The sequence below is a fragment of the Oncorhynchus kisutch genome, linkage group LG27 (genome assembly GCF_002021735.2).
Source record: "Oncorhynchus kisutch isolate 150728-3 linkage group LG27, Okis_V2, whole genome shotgun sequence".
NCBI classification, from domain to species: Eukaryota; Metazoa; Chordata; class Actinopteri; order Salmoniformes; family Salmonidae; genus Oncorhynchus; species Oncorhynchus kisutch.
The window spans coordinates 30570149-30593180 of NC_034200.2; the positions used below are offsets into that span (position 1 = coordinate 30570149).

Sequence of the window (23032 nt, forward strand, 5' to 3'; positions counted from 1 at the left end):
CATGAGACTCCCACGACGACCCATTTATTGAGACCCCCATTATTAGCCAGTTAATTATCATTTTAGACAGGCCCACTAGGCAAAAAATGGACCAGAAGAAATATGGCAAAATCACTGCCGTGGCTCATTGTAAGACAATATTGGTGACATTTTTTGTATTATTCTATGTTCTACCTCACTGACTCCCCTGGTAGTGTCCACACCAGTAAGCCATCCATCAAAATTACTTATCTACACAGTACCTACAGTACCTACAGTGCCTTCTGAAAGTATTCATGACCATTGACTTACTCCACATTTTGTTGTTACATCCTGAATTCAAAATGGATGAAATAGATTTCTCACCCATCTACACACAATACCCCATAATGACAAAGTGAAAACATGTTTTTAGAAATATATTGAAAATGAAATTGTCACGGTTGTCGTCTGGAGATAGAGAGGAGGACCAAGATGCGGCGTGGTAAGTGTTCATCATTTTAATGGGAAAACGGAACACTACAAAACAACAAAGTGACAACCGTGAAGCTAATGAATAATCGTGCTGACACAAACACTACACATAGACAATCACCCACAACGACAAAACAGGCTACCTAAATATGGTTCCCAATCAGAGACAATGACTAACACCTGCCTCTGATTGAGAACCATATCAGGCCAAACACAAACAGACAAACTAGATATACAACATAGAATGCCCACTCAGATCACACTCTGACCAAACAAAACATAAACATACAAAGCAAACTATGGTCAGGGTGTGACAGTACCCTGTCACACCCTGAATCAAGTCAATAATCTACTGGCAAATCCTTTTTAATTCTTGTCATATGAAGAGAAATAATGAAGATAAATTATAGATAACACGAATAGGTGCTCATCGGCCATTGGACATAAAGATTACACAACAAGTTGCAAATCGCAAATTCAACAATGAGTCGTTCGGAAGGAATCAGTGGCTAACTGCAAGCATTGCAAAGCAACCACTAACGTTAGCCTTATTCCATTCAATGGAGTGACTGTGTGTTTTTTCCCCGAGTTCCCACCATAAATCCAGAAAATGCCAGACTTCAATGACAAAGTCTGATGACAAAATTCGCCCACAAAGGACTGCTGCGCTACCTTCACAAGGTGAGTCCAAAAATGTCTTGTTTGCTGCTGCATAAACGATGCAATATGCAAGGGATATATGTATACTGTAGCTAAGAAAGTAATACTAAGTGTATGTTGTGTAGTAAGCTGTTAGTAGACCATGTGCTTCACCATAATAATTTGGTCTATTTTCACCAACGCAGTATTGTAAACACATCGTTCGTGGCCTGGTGTGTGCTTGTTTGCCAACTTTTTTCTACTGCTTTGACATTGCTACTGGTAGTAGTGGTGGCACTTGGCTTGCACGTGCAAATTCAGCACACACAACATTCTATAATAGAATTGTGTTATTTGACGAGTCAAATTAAAAGATGATTTAACATGACGTGTATATTTTTTTGACAGGCAATGAACCGAACGGCATTCAATGTGCCTCACCCTAATAATTTGGTCTATTTTCACCTCTTAATTTCACCTACTGTTCTAAATTGGTGGTGCACATGTAGCCTATATTCTGTTTTAGAGAAATGTAATCATTGAATATTGTAAGAGCTTTCATTGTCTGTTTATATGCCTCCTTTATTTACCCTACGGTTCTGACTTGTTGTACAGAGAGTACACTGTAAGAAAGGCCCATGTTCGGAATCCTATCTCTGTACATTTCAAAAGTGCTGAACAAATAGTTATATTGACTGTTGACCACGCATCAAGGCCATCAGACTGCTACACAGCAATCACTAACTCAGAGGCTGCTGCCTACATAGAGACTCAAATCACTGGTCACTTTAATAAATGGATCACTAGTCACTTTAAACAATGCCACTTTAATAATGTTAACATATCTTACATTACTCATATCGTATGTATATACTGCACCTTATACCATCTATTGTACCTTGCCTACGCCGCTCAGCCATCGTTCATCCATATATTTATGTGTACATATTCTTATTCCATCCCTTTAGTTTTGTGTGTATTAGGTAGTTGTTGTGGAATTGTTTGATTACTTGTTGGATATTATTTGTCGTCCCCTTATGCCATAGTTTGTACATCTCAATTTTCATAAGAAACCACATTTGTTTAAGCAAGTCAGCCATATCAGCTATGTTTTTTAAAAGGCAATAAATGAGGCTGAATTTACTATTTTGCTGCCAGACAAGGCTCCGCTGAAAGCCAGGTGTAGCGGTGGTAAGGTGTTGGGACTCTGCTGTTGGGACAGCTTTATGTAGGCCCTAACATTTTGTGGGCACCGTTTGTCACAGTTATAGTGGCTTTGCTGGCATGCATCCCACCTTCTTTTTTTTTGCCCCACCAAGATTTACACGCTAAAATCGCCAGTGCAGCTGACTAAGCAAAGTAAAAAGGTATGAGAAGGCTAGTGATGATAACTGTTTGATAGATTGCTTAATGGGCTGCTCATTGAATGATTGATTATGTAAACCAGAATTGTGGGAATAGACCATGTAAAGCACTTTGTGAAAACTGTTGGGCTTTATAGATTCAAATGTATTGATTTGATTGGTTTAGCCAAAATGAGTGATTACCTTTTTTCTTCTCTCTCCATGTCTGTCTGTCTGTCTGTCTCCAGAGGTAGGTATGTCTGTCTGTCTGTCTCCAGAGGTCTATCTGTCACTGGGATTGGGAAAAGGTACTTTTAAAATCCCTCGGGATGATCAAAGGTAAGAGTGGATTTTTTTAGACACAAAGAGACAAACTGTGGATTTTTAAAATTACATTTTTTACATTCAATTTCATGAATCCAACGAATAATCCGCTTGTCTTTTTCAGATCCAGTTTTCCTGGTTACGTGATCACTGCATCTTCTTACATTTATTTGTATTATTTACTTCACTCTTTTCTATACAGATTTTTCATTTCTTTATGTATCCTAAAATGTAGCATCCAAAGTTTGTGTGTTTGAATTAATTGCACTGCTTCTCTCATGGCCCAAATATTAGTTGACTTTACACTGAAACCTTCCTTGGTAGTGGTCAAGCTTACCACCAGTTATCAGTTCGGTGCATCATCAGAGATTGAGGCACTAATCACAAAGCCTACCACACCTACTGCAGTGCAAATGCGTACACACACATATAACATGTTAATCAATTGAGCACCCGCCCTGAGACAGAGTTACAGTACAGTGATGAACAGTTGTTTTCCTTTTTGTTACATCTCCCCTGTTGTGGATAGTTTGAGTGGGGCAATGTAACAGTCTTGATGGAATTAAATGTAAAAGGGTGGATGGAAGGAAGAATGGATGGATGGGCAGACAGATGATTACAATAGGGGTTCTCTGTCACAGGCTCGGGTCATGTTCATGTCTGTCTTGCCCTCTCAGGCCGGGTGCGCCATTCTGTTGTTCCAGTGCTGGTTTAGGTTTTCTGGAAAGACTGCTTGCACACAACTCCACAAACTCTCAGCTCCTGCAGAAAGAACAGAAGGTAAAATTATGTTCCACCGAGAGAGTGAACAGGATTTCTAATAAATCCCTTTGATTAATTATTTATTTGTTTGTGCAGAGAGAGACAAATAAATCATTATCATCATTAATTGAGGTAAACAGCTGTGAAGACATCAAAAATGGTTGCAGTAAATCAATCTCCTCTATGGAGAATAACCATACGCAAAGCACTTGTACTTGCAGTTATATTTCTAACCACCAGAGGCCGCGGTTGTTCAGTGATCCGGGGTTTAGTGACTCCAGGGAGCTGCTTTGCTAATGAATAATTTAATGGCCAAAGATTGCGAACATCTGTTGAAATCACTGTGACTCGATAAATTGGCAGTCAAATGCCTTTTATTTAGCTTTAATGATAATAATCATAGCAATGAAAATCGGTAATGACAAGGTAATGAAGTCATTGTAGAGGTCAGTAAATGTACTAATGTTTGTGTATGGGTTGACCAGGGGTGCACTATAAAAGGGCCAATTCTCTGAAGGGTCCTTAGACTCGAATCCTATCCACAAAGTTTCTGAATTTAATCATGCAGTATTTCCCCCGGTGGTTCATGTTTTGTTCAAATCTTGTTTATGAGGTTACCAAAGCCAGAAACCAGCTATATTTGAACAAAACCGAATCATACAAAAAACAATGCAAGTTTTCATCTCTGCTATTTTTTTCTATAGCCTATCCATCTATATCATTTTAAAAAAATGTATCACCTGATCTGAGATACGTTGTGACAAAAAGTGAAATCGGGAACTGAGGAAGTAGACTTGCATTCAAATGACATGAATGAATAGACTCTCTTACCAAATAAAGCTTATCTCCCTCCACCCAATGGGTCCAGCCTCGGCCCTCCTTCTCTCCCTTCTGAACACACACCAGCTTGTCCCCTTCCCATGAGATAGTTGTCTACGGGAAGAGAGGAGAGACACCATTATGCATTCTACTGTCAGTTAGGAGCATGACCCACCCACATGCACACAAACACACACAGAGGGTGCATGACCATATGTAGAACAACTTACAGGGAACACACATGCAGACACAAGCTTTCAAACAAACACACACTTTTCACAAACACACACTTTTCTCAGCAGAGCAAAAATAACTTCTGTTGAGTTTACCATTACAAGATGGAGAAAATAATATGCTAAAGGTCTTGAACGAGATCTTCTTCCCATGTTGTTGAAGTCACCAAGTTTCACGTTTTTTTTGGTCACATGCACAGGATACAGCAGGTGTAAAACAAGAGTGAAATGCTTAAGTTGAGGAGTTGCGAGCTCTTTCCCAACAATGCACAATAAAAGGTAATAATACCGATAAAAATGAAAAAAAGAGAAACACGAGAATGCAGGTCAGTGCAGTGCCTGTACCGTTATCACAACCAGCTACTCCACAGAGAGTCAACCATTTCGATATGACCACTTTACCCATCACATCAGCATTTTCAAAACACTACACCAAGCTAGTTCATATTCATACCAACAGGAGCATTCCAGTGCTAAATCATTCTGACTAATATATATATATATATATATATATATATATATATACACACACACACACACACACACACAATACTGACCAGATATTATACACACCAGCTCTTTCATGACATAAACAAGTCAGGTGTTAATTGTAAATAGTCATAAAGGTTTAGTAAAGAATTTATGAATTTGACTCACAAATGGTAAATTAGAACATTAAATAGTTATCCCAGTGGTCAATAACAGATGACGTAATTTAATTCCCTGATTGTAGCCTACTCGCAGCAGCGCACAAGGTGATGGCTAACATGCTGACCACACAGCTGGCGTTAGTGTTGGGAGCGTTGCAAACTAAATGTATACATACATGTTATTCAATCATTTGATCCAAACTCGGTTCTATTTTTGACGCTTGGCTCGCTGCAAGTCCCAACTCTCACACCCCCTGATTGGTTTTTAGGAACATATACCCACGTGGGTGATTGAAAAATAACTGAGGTCCACACTCCAGTCCAATTGGTGGTGGTAATGAACCTTAAAGTTGGTTGCCAACTGCCATATAAAGTCCACAGAAGAAGAAGACGACTGAAGGAGGAGAGATTACTGGAAACGAACAAGATTTCCCCTTTTATCTGTGGATGAATTGTCGGAGTAGAGAACACACCATTTTGTGTGACTCTAAATGGGTTAAATTTCTAAAAACAGGACGTTGTGAATATCAGGTAAAATAACAACCCAATGTTTATATCCCAGGACAAATTAGCTAGCAACAGCAAGCTAGCTAGCTAAATGACCATGAATGTTTCATGTGTTTTGACCTGTCGCCAAATTAATATAGCTGGTTCAGAGTTCAACCTGGTTGTCCTGAACGCGTCTGGTGTGGATGGATAAAATCAACATGCGCACGATGCGATCTAGTCAGCATGTAATGGGCTTGGAAAGTAATTTGCCTACAAATTTACAAGGGCAGTTATTTTTGAGTGGAAGAATATGCAGATCATAATCAATTCTCAGAGATCCTGACTAGCATTCTAACATTGTCCTCTATAGCCGGATGCACTGAGGCCGACCCTAACTGTACTGACTTGGATATGTTTCCTTTTAAGCAGCTCCAGCAACTATGGTGGGTGCTCAACCAGGCTACCTTAGTGCAACTCGGCTTGGCCCTATAGGCATAAGTGTTCTCCAGCACTCCAGTGGGTATAATTTGTGGAATGTTGCAACAGGAATCCGTTCCAAAAACGTTGTAAATAAAGTTTGCAAACAAACAACGCATACAAAGTTGTATAGTGGCAGAATAAGATACCGGGTAGGGAGTGGGCCATTTCATTTAAGTTTTTCACTCACCACGTTTATTCTAAAAATGTGTCCTCACTCTGGTACCCTGTGGACAAACATTAAGAATAAGCTACGTGGTGAGTTGATGCCTATTCTGCAGCTAGTTAGCTAGGTGAAGTGATCATGCTACTTTGTATGCGCTTTTTGTTGGCAACCTTGTACTTTACGAAGTTTTTGGAACAGATTCCTGTTGGAACGTTCCACAAATTACACCCACCCTCTTTAGCCTTATTCAACTGATTCCCTCTGAAGCAGCAATCTACCGTTTCCCCCTCAGTGTCAACTCAAGGCCCATTGTATTCACAGTTGTAATTCAGTCATGTGTGGGAAAGCACATAGACTGCCATTTGGATCTGAGAGGGCATTTGGTTGATCAAATCATACTGAGACATCACATTTACTCTTTGTTCTCATGCAGTCTATATATCCAGACAGATGTTTTGTCCAAATAAAAATGTAGTTTGAATGTACAACAGACTCACCATGCATTTTCTGAATGTGTGATGGAAATGTTTTTGTCAACTCACCATGCATTTTCTGTCATCGACCCCTGACAGATCCTCCTCAAACTCCTTGCCAACATGGAAATCCATGTTGTAGTTCTTAAAGGTACTGAGGGTCTTGATGACCATGTGATCACCATCAACACTGATGTCTTTGTCAGTCTTCAACAAGTTGGCAATTTTCCTAATGGCAACATTTACATCTGTGTGATGGATGTGTACCCAAGGAAAGAAGAGAGAGAGAGAGAGAGAGAGAGTTTAATACTAATGACTAGTAAGGCTCCCCAAACATCACACTCATTCTCTCCTACCCCTTTAAAAAAAAATGCTTTAAGTGAGAAGTAGGCACTATTCAGTAGGATCCAACATATAACTGGATCCAACTCAGTAAATTCTGTCTTTTTGGTCATCCTTTGGAAATGTTTATTTTTATTTTTTAAACTAACATTTTGGAGAGGATTCAAAATGACAACCAATATGTCAGTAACCGTATGTATCTACCAGTGCTCATAAACCAATTTTCAGCTATAGCCATCTATATTTGTCAGTATATTCAGTGTGGTAATGTTAGCTATAAGCCTGGTTTAGGTTTTGATTGATGCCTAGAGCCCAAATATTGGCCGCAGTGCCAGTATCTTCGAAGAATCATCCACGTTCGAGTCCCCGCACACCACAACTCCATGAAAGATGCTGGAACAACTTACCGAGGGCTTTCATGTACTCCTCAAAGTTGTCATTGGAGATCATTTTCCAATACCCATTCAGGTCAACTGGCATATTGGCTGTGTGTTTCTAGTTTCCTTATTTCCAGTGAAAAGGGTAAAGGAGATCTGATACCGCTGTTAACTTGCGATCGAATGTCGGACAGCTGTCCATACCTCCAATTTTAACCAGAACCACTTTAATCCAATTACTTTTTTGAAGAATTGGAACTCCGCTAATTCATTCCCTTCCTCTGTCGCTGATCCACTACCTCATCTCACCCCCAATCCAACCTATGCGTCCCTGTCCAAACTGTGCATTTAGGTGAAGAGCCTACACCAATTAACAATTAACGCATGAGCTATTTTGAGAGTGCTTACTTGAAAGTACTTCTCGCTGTTGTGGGCGACTGCTCTGACAGCTCTGAGTCACCCAGTGTGACATCAAATGGAGAAGGATATAGAATGGGTAATGAAGAGCTCAATGTGTTCTGCCAGAATAGAGGCACCTGCTTACATTGAGAGGAAGTATAGAGATGCAAAATCTGTCTCCTGCTGACTCATATTCAGAGAAAGACGACAAGAATTTCTTCAAATATTTAGGCTACTTATTTATTCACACGTGGCATTATTTATGACAAAGTAAATTAAATGGAAAATCCATCTGTTCCATGAGTGGTGCCTAGCCTTATGGGGTGGCAGGTAGCCTACTGGTTAGAGCATTGGACTAGTACCCATAGGTTGCAAGATTGAATCCCTGAGCTGACAAGGTAAAAATCTGTTGTTCTGCTCCTGAACAAGGCAGTTAACCCACTGTTCCTAGGCAGTCATTGAAAATAAGAATTTGTTCTTAACTGACTTGCCTAGTTAAATAAAGGTAAAATATATGGGGGCCCTAAGTGATATTTGGTTGGTGCCACCCACTCTTGGCAATGGATACTTTTCCTACTGGGCGCACACTAGTTGAATACATGTTGTTTCCACATCATTTCAATGAAATTACGTTGAACCAACAGAATATACAATGAATTAACGACTGCCAGTGTGTTTTTTTGTAGTGGTAAAGTACATTTTCTGCAATTCAAAACGTTGCAGTTTTAAAACTAATTTCATGCAATTCTATTCATTTTGCCATGGGGCGGAGAGAAAATGTAATAGTTTCCCCACATGCTTCAAGGTGTCTACCATTGTCCCTGTACACAAGCAAACAAAGGTAACCTGCCTAAATGATTATCGCTCTGCAGCCCTCATCTCTGTCAACATGAAGTGCTTTGAGAGGCTGGTTAAGGACCATATCAGCTCCACCTTACCTGATACTCTGGACCCATTACAATTTGCATACCAATCCAACAGATCCACGGACGATGCAATCGCCACTGCCCTGCCCTATCCCACCTGGATGAGGAATACCTACGTGAGAATGCTGTTTATTGACCTGCGCTTAGCTTACAATAGCATAGTCCCCTCCAAGCTCATCATTAAGCTCAGGGTCCTGGATCCTGGACCTCCTGACAGGCAGACCCCAGGTGAGGAGGGTAGGCAACAACACCTCCGCCACGCTGACTCTCAACACGGTGGCCCCCCAGGGTTGTGTGCTCAGCACCTACTGTACTCACGACTCCAACACCATCATTAAGTTTGCCGATGATACAACGCTGGTGGGCCTGATTGCCGACGCCAACAGCCTACAGGAAGGAGGTTAGAGCCCTGGCAGAGGGGTTACCAGGAAAACAGCCGCTCCCTCAACATCCCTCAAAACCAAGGAGCTGATCGTGGACTACAGGAAATAAGGGCCATGTGCATGCTCCCATCTGCATAGACGGGCTATAGTGGAGAGGGTCAAATGTTTCAAGTTCCTTTTCATGCACATCATAGAGGATCTGACATGGACCAATCACACAAAGAAGGCGCTACAGCGGCTCTTCAACCTCAGGCCACTGAAGAAATTTGGCATGGGCCCTCAGATCCTCAAGAAGTTCTACGACTGCACCATTGAAAGCATCTTGACCAGCTGTATCACCGCCTGGTATGGCAACTGCACCGCCCTCAACCGCAAGGCTCTACAGAGGGTTGTGCGGACGGCCCTTCAGGACATTTACACCAGGCGGTGTATGAGGAAGGCCTGGATGATCGTCAAGGACTCCAGTCACCCAAGCCACGGATTGTTCACTCCGTTACCCCTTGCCAGATGGTATCGGAACATTGGAGACTATTTACACCAACTCACACAACACCGCTGTTCTATTATATACTATTTATTTAACTGCGTGACCAATACACTACCCACTTTATATTTGTAAATACAGTTATACTTGACATAGCACATTCATCATCTATACTGTACATATCTGTTTATTACTTGTCATTCAATACTACCTTCTAATGATTTGATATTTTCTATTGGACTTTTTATTATTGATACTGATTATTGTACTGCAATGTTGAGGGAGCTAGCACGCAAGCATTTCACTGCACCTTTTATACATCCTGTAAACTGTACGTGACAAATCAAATCAAAGTGATGTACTGGGCTGTACGCACGCACTCCCCTCTGTAGTGCCTCATGGTTGGAGGCCGAGCAGTGGCCATACCAGGCAGTGATGCAACCGGTGCAGCTGTAGAACTTTTTGAGAATATGGGGACCCATGCCAAATCCTTTGTCTCCCGAGGGGGAAAAGCTATTGCCGTGCCCTATTCACAACTTTCTTGGTGTGTTTGGACCATCACCTCATGTTTCAGCATGATAATGCATGGCCCCAGACAGAGAATAGTATGTTCATTACCAGAGATAAATAACGAAGTGCGCACCCTCATCCACGAGCGCCACAAGACTACAGTCAAAATGAGAGCCACCCAGAAAAACTAGCTAATTTTTCAAAAAACAAGCCTGAAACGCTTTCTAAAGACTTGACATCTAGTGGAAGCCCTAGGAACTGCAATCTGGGAGGTATTTCTTTGATTTTCCCATAAACAAGCATTTGAATGGGAAGACACCTAAAAAAAAATACGGATGGATTCTCCTCGGGCTTTCGCCTGCTATATCAGCGCTGTTATACTTACATACATTATTTTAAAAACTTTTTAGAAACTTGAGTGTTTTCTATCCAATACTACCAATTGTATGCATATCCTAGCTTCTGGGCCTGAGTATCTTCTTTTAATTGTGATTTATTCAGCCCAGATACAAATGCAATTGCATAGTTTTTTATAAAAACTTTGATGGTGTCCCATAAAATCAGAGGATCATCAACTGAATTTTTGGTTAATCATTATGAATTCATTCAATTCAATTTCAAATTGTTCACAGAAAATAGGATTTTGTAGTAAGAATACATTAAAGTGACATCTTGTGGCTCTTTCAGGAGATTCTGGAATGTGTATCTGGCAGTAGTAAGCATGATGATCAGATACTGAATTTCTAATTTCTTGATGAAAGAAAATAGAGGGGTAGATAATAGTACAAAATCGATTCGGTAGAATGTTTTGTGTCTGGTTGAATAGAAAGTGCATTATTTTTCTTTAGGGTTTTGAGCTTGCCAGGCATCAATGAGGTGGTAATCAGAGAGTATATGTTGGAGAGGCTTGATTACCTGTGAATTGTAGTTGGTCTTATTATATTTGTCCCGCATGTCCAGAACGGCGTTCATGTCATCACAATAACCATTTCGAATTTGGTTAATTCTAACAATATGCGGTTCAGAGAATCAAAACACTTAGGATCATATGAACTTAAAGCATACACATTAATAAGGCAATTTTCTTTCCATTATGGACACATTTAAGGAAATTGATTTAGCCTTCTTGGTTTTTCGCCTTTATCAAGGGTGGTGATATTGAGTTTCTTATGTATCATTATTATTACACACTTAGTTTTGTTTGGTGATTATGAAAAATCGGAGAGTTCAATGACCAGCCGGAGGAAGACGACACGACAACACCCTCCTCAGGGGATAGGTACTCAATTAGTACACAGCTGGGCCCACTAATTGCTTTGTGTCTTCCTCCTATATAGGTGTACCAGGAGAGGAGCTGGAGGAGGATTGGGAGTAGAGCCAGGGACCTGTGAGGACGATGGTTTTTCCTACCTCAGAGGAAGCTTCTGTGACTGGGCACCTTGTCTCTCTGTTAACCAAGGCAGGCTTTAGGCAGAGAGAAGCGTTCCTCCTGTAACTGTTACATTTAGGCTATAGTCTAAAACGGGAGTAGCCGTTTGTTGTTTTGCTTTCTCTTTTTGGCCACAGCCTTTTGGTCAACGGCTTAGTTTGTTTATTTGGTTTGTTACGTTGGTGTTTCAGTGTTGGACGTTCCCTGTACTGGAGTTATTTTGTTGTGCGAAAGAAGACCTGTTTAGTAAACGATACAAAAGAAGAGGAACCACTGCTTCTGGTCTGTTCATTTTATGTCTCCCGCCTGTGTTAGGGTGCTTCGGACAAGCTGATCCGTTCACAATAGTTTCTTTCTAGAATATCAAGACAGCTGGAATGTTTGATAGGACTATTAAGACCTTTAAAATTCCACAAAAAAGTAGGACGCACAGGGAAACGCACACATTGGTCGCTCCCCACCCAGAAGACGCTCATATGGAGTGTCTTAAGCAGCACATTTTTGGTCTTAAGGTATAAAATAATAATTGTATTAATTATAATAAACTAAAACAAAATAAGTAACCAAATCAGATCTGTACAATTAAGTTAGCAGACTTGATGAGTAAGGGTGGGTAAAGAGGAAAATATGAAGAAAATTAAAAAAGATATGACAGATATGCAAGCCTAATGCCTAAACAGTCAGCTATAGGATAGCTATAAAACCAATAGCACCTAATACACGATCAACACTTATTAGCCATATGCTTTAAATGACCTTAAAACGAAATTTCTCCTCATTTATGTGCTCTATACTATGTACAAAAAAGGAAAAGGGTATGTGCAAAAAGTCTATACTCTAGATCAGTCACCAAGAACCCTTTCTGAGGCAAAATGCATGCTGAGATCTACCGCTCAGATTTCCTTTTTAAACATGACTTAAATATAAGCCTATAAAACATTAACCAAATAAAAACTGTTCTGTAGCGATGAGGTTTGTGCAGTAGGCTATAGAACCAATAGATGATCACTGCATATTGGCTATGCATGAATTGCCTTGCCAATGTTGTACTTCTCAGACCATTTTGAAATAATTTTTCAAAATTGTAGGTGTATGATGACACTGGTAATGGATCATCTGTTGTATTACTTGTGGACTGATGGCCTGCATCTGATTGTCATATACAGTGGGGAGAACAAGTATTTGATACACTGCCGATTTTGCAGGTTTTCCTACTTACAAAGCATGTAGAGGTCTGTAATTTTTATCATAGGTACACTTCAACTGTGAGAGAAAATCACATTGTATGATTTTTAAGTAATTAATTAGCATTTTATTGCATGACATAAGTATTTGATCACCTACCAACCAGTAAGAATTCTGGCTTTCACAGACCTGTTAGTTTTTCATTAAGATGTCCTCCTGTTCTCCACTCATTACCTGTATTAACTGCACCTGTTTGAACTCGTTACCTGTATAAAAGACACCTGTCCACACACTCAATCAAACAGACTCCAACCTCTCCACAATGGCCAAGACCAGAGAGCTGTGTAAGGACATCAGGGCTAGAATTGTAGACCTGCACAAGGCTGGGATGGGCTACAGGACAATAGGCAAGCAGCTTGGTGAGAAGGCAACAACTGTTGGTGCAATTATTAGAAAATGGAAGAAGTTCAAGATGACAGTCAATCACCCTCGGTCTGGGGCTCCATGCAAGATCTCACCTCGTGGGGCATCAATGATCATGAGGAAGGTGAGGGATCAGCCCAGAACTACACGGCAGGACCTGGTTAATGACCTGAAGAGAGCTGGGACCACAGTCTCAGAGAAAACCATTAGTAGCACACTATGCCGTCACGGATTAATATCCTGCAGCGCACACAAGGCCCGTCTGAAGTTTGCCAATGACCATCTGGAAGATCCAGAGGAGGAATGGGAGAAGGTCATGTGGTCTGATGAGACAGAAATAGAGCTTTTTGGTCTAAACTCCACTCGCCGTGTTTGGAGGAAGAAGAAGGATAAGTACAACCCCAAGAATACCATCCCAACCGTGAAGCATGGAGGTGGAAACATCATTCTTTGGGGATGCTTTTCTGCAAAGGGGACAGGACGACTGCACCGTATTGAGGGGAGGATGGATCAAATCAAATCAAATGTATTTATATAGCCCTTCGTACATCAGCTGATATCTCAAAGTGCTGTACAGAAACCCAGCCTAAAACCCCAAACAGCAAGCAATGCAGGTGTAGAAGCACGGTGGCTAGGAAAAACTCCCTAGAAAGGCCAATACCTAGGAAGAAACCTAGAGAGGAACCAGGCTATGTGGGGTGGCCAGTCCTCTTCTGGCTGTGCCGGGTGGAGATTATAACAGAACATGGCCAAGATGTTCAAATGTTCATAAATGACCAGCATGGTCGAATAATAATAAGGCAGAACAGTTGAAACTGGAGCAGCAGCACAGTCAGGTGGAAGTTGAAACTGGAGCAGCAGCATGGCCAGGTGGACTGGGGACAGCAAGGAGTCATCATGTCAGGTAGTCCTTGGCATGGTCCTAGGGCTCAGGTCAGTTGAAACTGGAACAGCAGCATGGCCAGGTGGACTGGGGACAGCAAGGAGTCATCATGTCAGGTAGTCCTGGGGCATGGTCCTAGGGCTCAGGTCCTCCGAGAGAGAGAAAGAGAGAAGGAGAGAATTAGAGAACGCACACTTAGATTCACACAGGACACCGAATAGGACAGGAGAAGTACTCCAGCCCCCCGACTCATAAACTACTGCAGCATAAATACTGGAGGCTGAGACAGGAGGGGTCAGGAGACACTGTGGCCCCATCCGAGGACACCCCCGGACAGGGCCAAACAGGAAGGATATAACCCCACCCACTTTGCCAAAGCACAGACCCCACACCACTAGAGGGATATCTTCAACCACCAACTTACCATCCTGAGACAAGGCTGAGTATAGCCCACAAAGATCTCCGCCACGGCACAACCCAAGGGGGGGGGCGCCAACCCAGACAGGATGACCACAACAGTGAATCAACCCACTCAGGTGACGCACCCCCTCCAGGGACGGCATGAGAGAGCCCCAGCAAGCCAGTGACTCAGCCCCTGTAATAGGGTTAGAGGCAGAGAATCCCAGTGGAAAGAGGGGAACCGGCCAGGCAGAGACAGCAAGGGCGGTTCGTTGCTCCAGAGCCTTTCCGTTCACCTTCCCACTCCTGGGCCAGACTACACTCAATCATATGACCCACTGAAGAGATGAGTCTTCAGTAAAGACTTAAAGGTTGAGACCGAGTTTGCGTCTCTGACATGGGTAGGCAGACCGTTCCATAAAAATGGAGCTCTATAGGAGAAAGCCCTGCCTCCAGCTGTTTGCTTAGAAATTCTACGGACAATTAGGAGGCCTGCGTCTTGTGACCGTAGCGTACGTGTAGGTATGTACGGCAGGACCAAATCAGAGAGATAGGTAGGAGCAAGCCCATGTAATGCTTTGTAGGTAGGAGCAAGCCCATGTAATGCTTTGTAGGTTAGCAGTAAAACCTTGAAATCAGCCCTTGCTTTGACAGGAAGCCAGTGTAGAGAGGCTAGCACTGGAGTAATATGATCAAATTTTTTGGTTCTAGTCAGGATTCTAGCAGCCGTATTTAGCACTAACTGAAGTTTATTTAGTGCTTTATCCGGGTAGCCGGAAAATAGAGCATTGCAGTAGTCTAACCTAGAAGTGACAAAAGCATGGATTAATTTTTCTGCATCATTTTTGGACAGAAAGTTTCTGATTTTTGCAATGTTACGTAGATGGAAAAAAGCTGTCCTCGAAATGGTCTTGATATGTTCTTCAAAAGAGAGATCAGGGTCCAGAGTAACGCCGAGGTCCTTCACAGTTTTATTTGAGACGACTGTACAACCATTAAGATTAATTGTCAGATTCAACAGAAGATCTCTTTGTTTCTTGGGACCTAGAACAAGCATCTCTGTTTTGTCCGAGTTTAATAGTAGAAAGTTTGCAGCCATCCACTCCCTTATGTCTGAAACACATGCTTCTAGCGAGGGCAATTTTGGGGCTTCACCATGTTTCATTGAAATGTACAGCTGTGTGTCATCCGCATAGCAGTGAAAGTTTACATTATGTTTTCGAATAACATCCCCAAGAGGTAAAATATATAGTGAAAACAATACTGGTCCTAAAACGGAACCTTGAGGAACACCGAAATTTACAGTTGATTTGTCAGAGGACAAACCATTCACAGAGACAAACTGATATCTTTCCGACAGATAAGATCTAAACCAGGCCAGAACATGTCCGTGTAGACCAATTTGGGTTTCCAATCTCTCCAAAAGAATGTGGTGATCGATGGTATCAAAAGCAGCACTAAGGTCTAGGAGCACGAGGACAGATGCAGAGCCTCGGTCCGATGCCATTAAAATGTCATTACATGGATGGGGCCATGTATCGCGAGATCTTGGCCAAAAACCTCCTTCCCTCAGTAAGAGCATTGAAGATGGGTCGTGGCTGGGTCTTCCAGCATGACAACAACCCGAAACACACAGCCAGGGCAACTAAGGAGTGGCTCCGTAAGAAGCATCAAGGTCCTGGAGTGGCCTAGCCAGTCTCCAGACCTGAACCCAATAGAAAATCTTTGGAGGGAGCTGAACGTCCGTATTGCCCAGCGACAGCCCCAAAACCTGAAGGATCTGGAGAAGGTCTGTATGGAGGAGTGGGCCCAAATCCCTGCTGCAGTGTGTGCAAACCTGGTCAAGAACTACAGGAAACGTATGACTCTGTAATTGCAAAGGTTTCTGTACCAAATATTATGTTCTGCTTTTCTGATGTATCAAAATTTTGTTTTAGATTCCATCTCTCACAGTTGAAGTGTACCTATGATAAAAATTACAGACCTCTACATGCTTTGTAATACTTGTTCTCCCCACTGTATATGAAAATGTTGCACACAGATAAGGGCGGCCGTGCTTCTAGCTCCAAATCGACTTTGCAGTATTTCATTTTTTAATGTGTTATTTCTTATGTTATTAGCCCAGTCTCTGAATAATGAAGTTGACGAGCTCAAGGCGAGGATTTCCAGTGAACCATCAGGGATTGTAACATACTTTGTTTCACAGAAACATGGTTCTCTAGGGATATACTGTCTGTCTGTACAGCCAGTTGGGTTCTCAGTTCATCGCGCAGACAGGAATATATATATCTTGGGAAGAAGAAGGGCGGGGGTGTATGTTTCATGATTAACCACTCGTGTGTTTGTGATAACATACATGAACTCAAGTCCTTTTGTTGCTAAAACACTCGACCACTGCTACTCCAACTTCTGGGATGCCTACAAGTCCACCCCCTTTCTTCGGCAAATCTGATCATGACTCCATTTTGCTCCTCCCTTCCTATAGGCAGAAACTCAAACCGTAAGTACCCGTGCTAAGGTCTGACCAATCGGAATCCACGCTTCAAGATTGTTTTGATCACGCGGACTGGGATATGTTCCGGGTAGGCTCCGAGAATAACATTGATGAATGCACTGATATGGTGACTGAGTTTATCAGGAAGTTGATAGAAGTTGTACCAACTGTGACTATTAAAACCTTACCCTAACCAGAAACCGTGGATAGATGGCATCATTCACACAAAATTAAAAGCGCTAACCACCGCATTTAACCTTGGCAAGGTGACTGGGAATATGGCCGAATACAAACAGTGTAGTTATTCCCTCTGTAAGGCAATCAAACAGGAAAAACATCAGTAGAGAGACAAAGTGGAGTCGCAATTCAACGGCTCAGACACGAGACATATGTGGCAGGGTCTACAGACAATCACGGACTACAAAGGGGAAACCAGCTACGTCGCGGACACCGATGTCTTGCTTCCGGATAAGCTAAACACCTTCACCCGCTTTGAGGATAACACAGTGCCCCCATGCGGCCGGCTACCAAGGACTGTGGGCTCTCCTTCTCCGTGGCCGACGTGTGTAAGATATTTAAGCATGTTAACCCTTGCAAGACTGGCGTCCAAAGCAGCATCCCTAGCGTCGTACTCAGAGCATGCGCAGACCAGCTGGCTGGAGTGTTTATGTACATATTCAATCTCTCCCTATCCCAGTCTGCTGTCCCCACATGCTTCAAGACTTTCCCCATTGTTCCTGTACCCAAGAAATGAAAGGTAACTGAATTAAATGACCATCGCTCCGTAGCACTCACGTCTGTCATTATGAATCATTATCATCATTTACAACTGCGACCTAGTCAAGATAAAGCAAAGCAGTGCGACACAAACAACAACACAGAGTTACACATGGAATAAACAAGCATACAGTCAATAACACAATAGAAAAAAAAAGTCTATATACAGTGTGTGCAAATGGCGTGAGGTTAGCAATAAATAGGCCATAGCAGCAAAGTAGTTACAATTTAGCAAATTAACACTGGAGTGATAGATGAGCAGATGATGATGTGCAAGTAGAAATACTGGTGTGCAAAAGCAGAAAATGAAATAAAAACAATATGGGGATGAGGTAGGTAGATTGGGTGGGCTATTTTCAGATGGGTTATGTACAGCTGCAAAGATCGGTTAGCTGCTCAGATAGCTGATGTTTAAAGTTAGTGAGGGAAATATAAGTCTCCAGCTTCAGCGATTTTTGCAATTCGTTCCAGTCATTGGCAGCAGAGAACTGGAAGGAAATGCGGTCAAAGGACATGTTGGCTTTAGGGGATGACCAGTGAAATATACCTGCTGGAGCGCGTGCTACAGTTGAGTGTTGTTATCGTGACCAGTGAGCTGAGAAAAAGGCAGAGCTTTACCTAGCATCAACTTATAGATGACCTGGAGCCAGTGGGTCTGGCGACGAATATGTAGTGAGGGCCAGCCGACTAGAGCATACAGGTCGCAGTGGTGGGTGTTATAAGGGGCTTTGGTAACAAAACGGAAGGCACTGTTATAGACTGCATCCAGTTTGCTGAGTAGAGTACTGGAAGCTATTTTGTAAATGACATCGCCGAAGTCGAGGATCGGTAGGATAGTCAGTTTTATGAAGGTATGTTTGGCGGCGTGAGTGAAGGAGGCTTTGTTGCGAAATAGGAAGCCGATTCTAGATTTGACTTTGGATTGGAGATGTTTAATATGAGGCTGGAAGGAGAGTTTACAGTTTACCTAGCCAGACACCTAGGTATTTGTAATTGTCCACATTCTAAGTTAGAACTGTCCATAGTAGTGATGCTAGTCGGGTGGGAGGGTGTGGGCAGCGAATGGTTGAAAAGCATGCATTTGGTTTTACTTGCGTTTAAGAGCAGTTGGAGACCACGGAAGGAGTGTTGCATGGCATTGAAGCTCGTTTGGAGGTTAATAATAAACAGTTTTCCATTTGGTTAGGAAGCTACATATACATCACCCTTGTTGTGGATAGTTTGACTTTGGTGGGGCAAGGCAACAGTCTTGATGGAATGAAATAAGGAAGGATGGATGAAAGGATGGATTGATAGACGGATGTGTGCAATAGGTGGTTCTCTGTCACAGACTTCAGTCGTGTCCATGTCTCTCTTCACTCTCAGGTTGGGGGTTGTGTCTGTGTCTCTCTGCACTCTCAGGTAAGGGGTACCGTTCTGTTGTTCCAGGGCTGGTTTAAGTGTTCTTGAAGAGCTGTTTGCACATAGCTCCACATGCTCTAAGCTCCTGCAGAGAGAACAGATTTTTTAGAAATCCTTTTAATTAATTATTGATTTGTTTGTGTAGGAGGCAAAAAATACCCCCCCATTAATTGAGGTAAACAGCTGTGAAAATGTATTTAAAAACCCTCTATGGAGAATAACCATAGTCAAAGCACTTGTACTTGCAGTTCTATTTCTAACCATCAGAGGCCACTGTTGTTCATTGTTCCGGGGATTAGTGACTCCTGTGAGCAACTCTGCTGATGAATAATTTCATGGCCAATGATTGCGAACATCTGTTAGAATCACTTTGACTAAATAATATGGCAGTCAGATGCCTTTTACCACAGGATTTTGGTGGAACCTTAATTGGGGAGGACGGGCATGTGGTAATGGCTAGTGCGGAATAAATGGAAAGATGTCAACAACATCATATACTTGGTTTCCATGGTTCCCATGTGTTCGATGCAATTCCATTCGTTCTGTTCCAGACATTATTATGAGCCGTTCTGAGGCTGAATTGAGGCTGTTCTGTGGACAGAAGGGGGTGGAACTCAATATTAGGAAGGTGTTCCTAATGTTTTGTACATTGTGTATACAGACAGAAACATGCAACCACACTTCTCAGCAAAGTAAAATAACTTTTCATATATTGTTCAGAGTACAGGAGCAAATAATATGCCAAAGGACTTGAATGAGATCAGAATGTGAGGATAGGCTGACATCGATTTTTGTATTTGTATTTATTATGGATCCCCATTAGTTCCTGCCAAAGCAGCAGCTACTCTTCCTGGGGTTTATTAGTGATCCCCATTAGTTCCTGCCAAAGCAGCAGCTACTCTTCCTGGGGTTTATTATGGATCCCCATTAGTTCCTGCCAAAGCAGCAGCTACTCTTCCTGGGGTTTATTATGGATCCCCATTAGTTCCTGTCAAGGCAGCAGCTACTCTTCCTGGGGTTTATTATGGATCCCCATTAGTTCCTGCCAAAGCAGCAGCTACTCTTCCTGGGGTTTATTATGGATCCCCATTAGTTCCTGCCAAAGCAGCAGCTACTCTTCCTGGGGTTTATTATGGATCCCCATTAGTTCCTGTCAAGGCAGCAGCTACTCTTCCTGGGGTTTATTATGGATCCCCATTAGTTCCTGCCAAAGCAGCAGCTACTCTTCCTGGGGTTTATTATGGATCCCCATTAGTTCCTGTCAAGGCAGCAGCTACTCTTCCTGGGGTTTATTATGGATCCCCATTAGTTCCTGCCAAAGCAGCAGCTACTCTTCCTGGGGTTTATTATGGATCCCCATTAGTTCCTGCCAAAGCAGCAGCTACTCTTCCTGGGGTCCAGCAAAAATTAAGGCAGTTTGTACAATTTTAAAACATTACAATACATTCACAGATTTCACAACACACTGTGTGCCCTCAGGACCCTACTCCACCACTACCACATATCTACAGAATTAAATCCATGTGTATGTATAGTGCGTATGTTATCCTATGTGTGTGTGTGTGTATGTGTCTGTGCCAATGTTTGTGTTGCTTCACAGCACCCGCTGTTCCATAAGGTGTTTTTTTATCTGTTTTTGTAAATAACATTTTACTGCTGGCGTCAGTTACTTGATGTGGAATGGAGTTCCATGTAGTCATGGCTCTATGTAGTACTGTGTGCCTCCCATAGTCTGTTCTGGATATTGGGACTGTGAAGAGACCTCTTGTGGCATGTCTTGTGGGGTATGCATGGGTATCCGAGCTGTGTACCAGTAGTTTAGACAGCTCGGTGCATTCAACATGTCAACACCTCTCAAAAACAAAAGCAGTGGTGAAGTCAGTCTCTCCTCTATTTTCAGCCAGGAGAGATTGACATGCATATTATTAATATTAGCTCTGCGTACAGTGGGGCAAAAAAGTATTTAATCAGCCACCAATTGTGCAAGTTCTCCCACTTAAAAAGAAGAGAGAGGCCTGTAATTTTCATCATAGGTACACTTCAACTATGACAGACAAAATGAGAATCACATTGTAGGATTTTTTATTAATTAATTTGCAAATTATGGTGGAAAATAAGTATTTATATATCTATATTGATACTGTTATCTATATCAGTCTATATCCAGAAAGATGTTTTGTCCAAATAAAAATGTAGTTTGAATGTACAACAGACTCACCATGTTTTTGTCAACTCACCATGCATTTTCTGTCATCGACCCCTGACAGATCCTCCTCAAACTCCTTGCCAACATGGAAATCCATGTTGTAGTTCTTAAAGGTACTGAGGGTCTTGATGACAACGTGGTCACCATCGTGACTGATGTCTTTGTGGGCTTCAACAAAGTGGCAATTTTCCTAATGGCAACATTTACATCTGTGTGATAGGTCCCCAAGGAAAGAAGAGAGAGAAAATAGATCAACACAGGAGGAGCAGGAAGGCTACACTAATCTATAGCCCAACGTCACACTCATCCTCCCATTTCTGTAGCCTATAGGCTTTAACTGGATCCAACTCCCGGAAATCTTTTTGGCATACTTTGTAAATATGAGGCACTTTCGAAACCATTATTTTAAGTGACACAATGGTCAGTATCTACACCAGTGGTCCAATAAGAACAATTTCAAACTACTAAATGTTATATCCCTATATATGTCTCTAAATATTCAGAATAGTAATGTTCGCTAGGTCTATAGTTAGGATTTTGAATGATGGGTAGAGCTCAATATTGAACCCATGGCGCAGTGGTCCGGCAGGTATCCTTGCGCATCATCCATTTTGACTGAAGTTTGAATCCCCGTCATTAAGCGCAAACCACCCATAAAATACTTTTGTGGGACAACTCACCGAGGGCTTTCAAGTACTCTTCGAAGTTGTCATTAGAGATCATTTTCCAATACCCATTCAGATCAACTGGCATATTGTCTGTGTGTTTCTAGAGTCCTTACTTCCAGTGAAAAGGGTAAAGGAGATACGATATCGCTGTTTACTTGCAATCGAATGCCGCACCGCTGTCCATACCTAAACATAACCCCTTTAATCTGATTACTTACTAGTATTCATTTTTTTCCTACAACATTTTGAGCCTCCCTCCACTGCTGAACCGCCTACTCACCCCCCCGTGCATCCCGGCGCAAACCGCGCATTCAGGACAAGGGCACATAGTCTATCAATTAAGCCCATGAGAGCAGGCTGGGAACGACATAATATATAAATTATATCACAGTATTGTTCAATACACGTTTCTGATTGGTTAGAAGAGCATTCTAGAATGGACATTAAATCCAGATAACGGGACACCTTTCAATTTGCGCCTACAGATGCAGACCGTACTTGCTACAAAGTTACAACAAGCTAAACTAACAACTAAACAAACTGAAATGGGATACATTGTATACGCAGCTCCAACGACGAAAAAAGCTAGCTACCTAGGCATTGATTGTTTTTTGCAGAGACATATTGTTTTGGAGCATCTGGTGAACTAACGTGGTGAGTGATCAACATGCATTTCTCTGGTACCTACTGTTGCAGTCATGACGCAAGAGGCACTCTGCTGTCAAATCCTCCCACATGTTTCTAGGTTGACCAGCTGTTTTCAGCAACTGTTTTTTTAATTCGGCAGGTTGCTAGCAACAAACTATTTAGCTAGTTAACTAGCCTAGTGCTTGATATGCAATGCGATCCCCAGTCCCGAGTGGCCTGAGAATAAGGGAAACTTTTCTAGCTCTTCCAGGCAAAATCGGGCATTATCAG

General features: G+C 42.1%; 1 protein-coding gene and 1 pseudogene across 2 annotated transcripts; both read right to left on the reverse strand.

The window, feature by feature from the left end:
- Nucleotides 1-1036: 1036 nt before the first annotated feature.
- LOC109871749 (retinol-binding protein 1-like) lies at nt 1037-19266 on the reverse strand. 2 transcript variants are annotated; one of them, XM_031806698.1, is made up of 4 exons: nt 19045-19266; nt 6898-7076; nt 4353-4454; nt 1037-3521 (listed from the first exon to the last, which is right to left on the reverse strand). In XM_031806698.1, exons 1-4 carry the CDS (start codon nt 19184-19186, stop codon nt 3471-3473), a joined length of 474 nt encoding a protein of 157 aa, XP_031662558.1. In that variant the 5' UTR covers nt 19187-19266; the 3' UTR covers nt 1037-3470. The 2 variants fall into 2 exon arrangements, with proteins under 2 accessions (XP_031662558.1, XP_020318322.1); XM_020462733.2 differs by lacking the exon at nt 19045-19266 and adding an exon at nt 7578-11587.
- Nucleotides 19212-22329, reverse strand: LOC109871748 (retinol-binding protein 1-like; annotated as a pseudogene).
- Between the last annotated feature and the right edge of the window lie 703 nt (nt 22330-23032).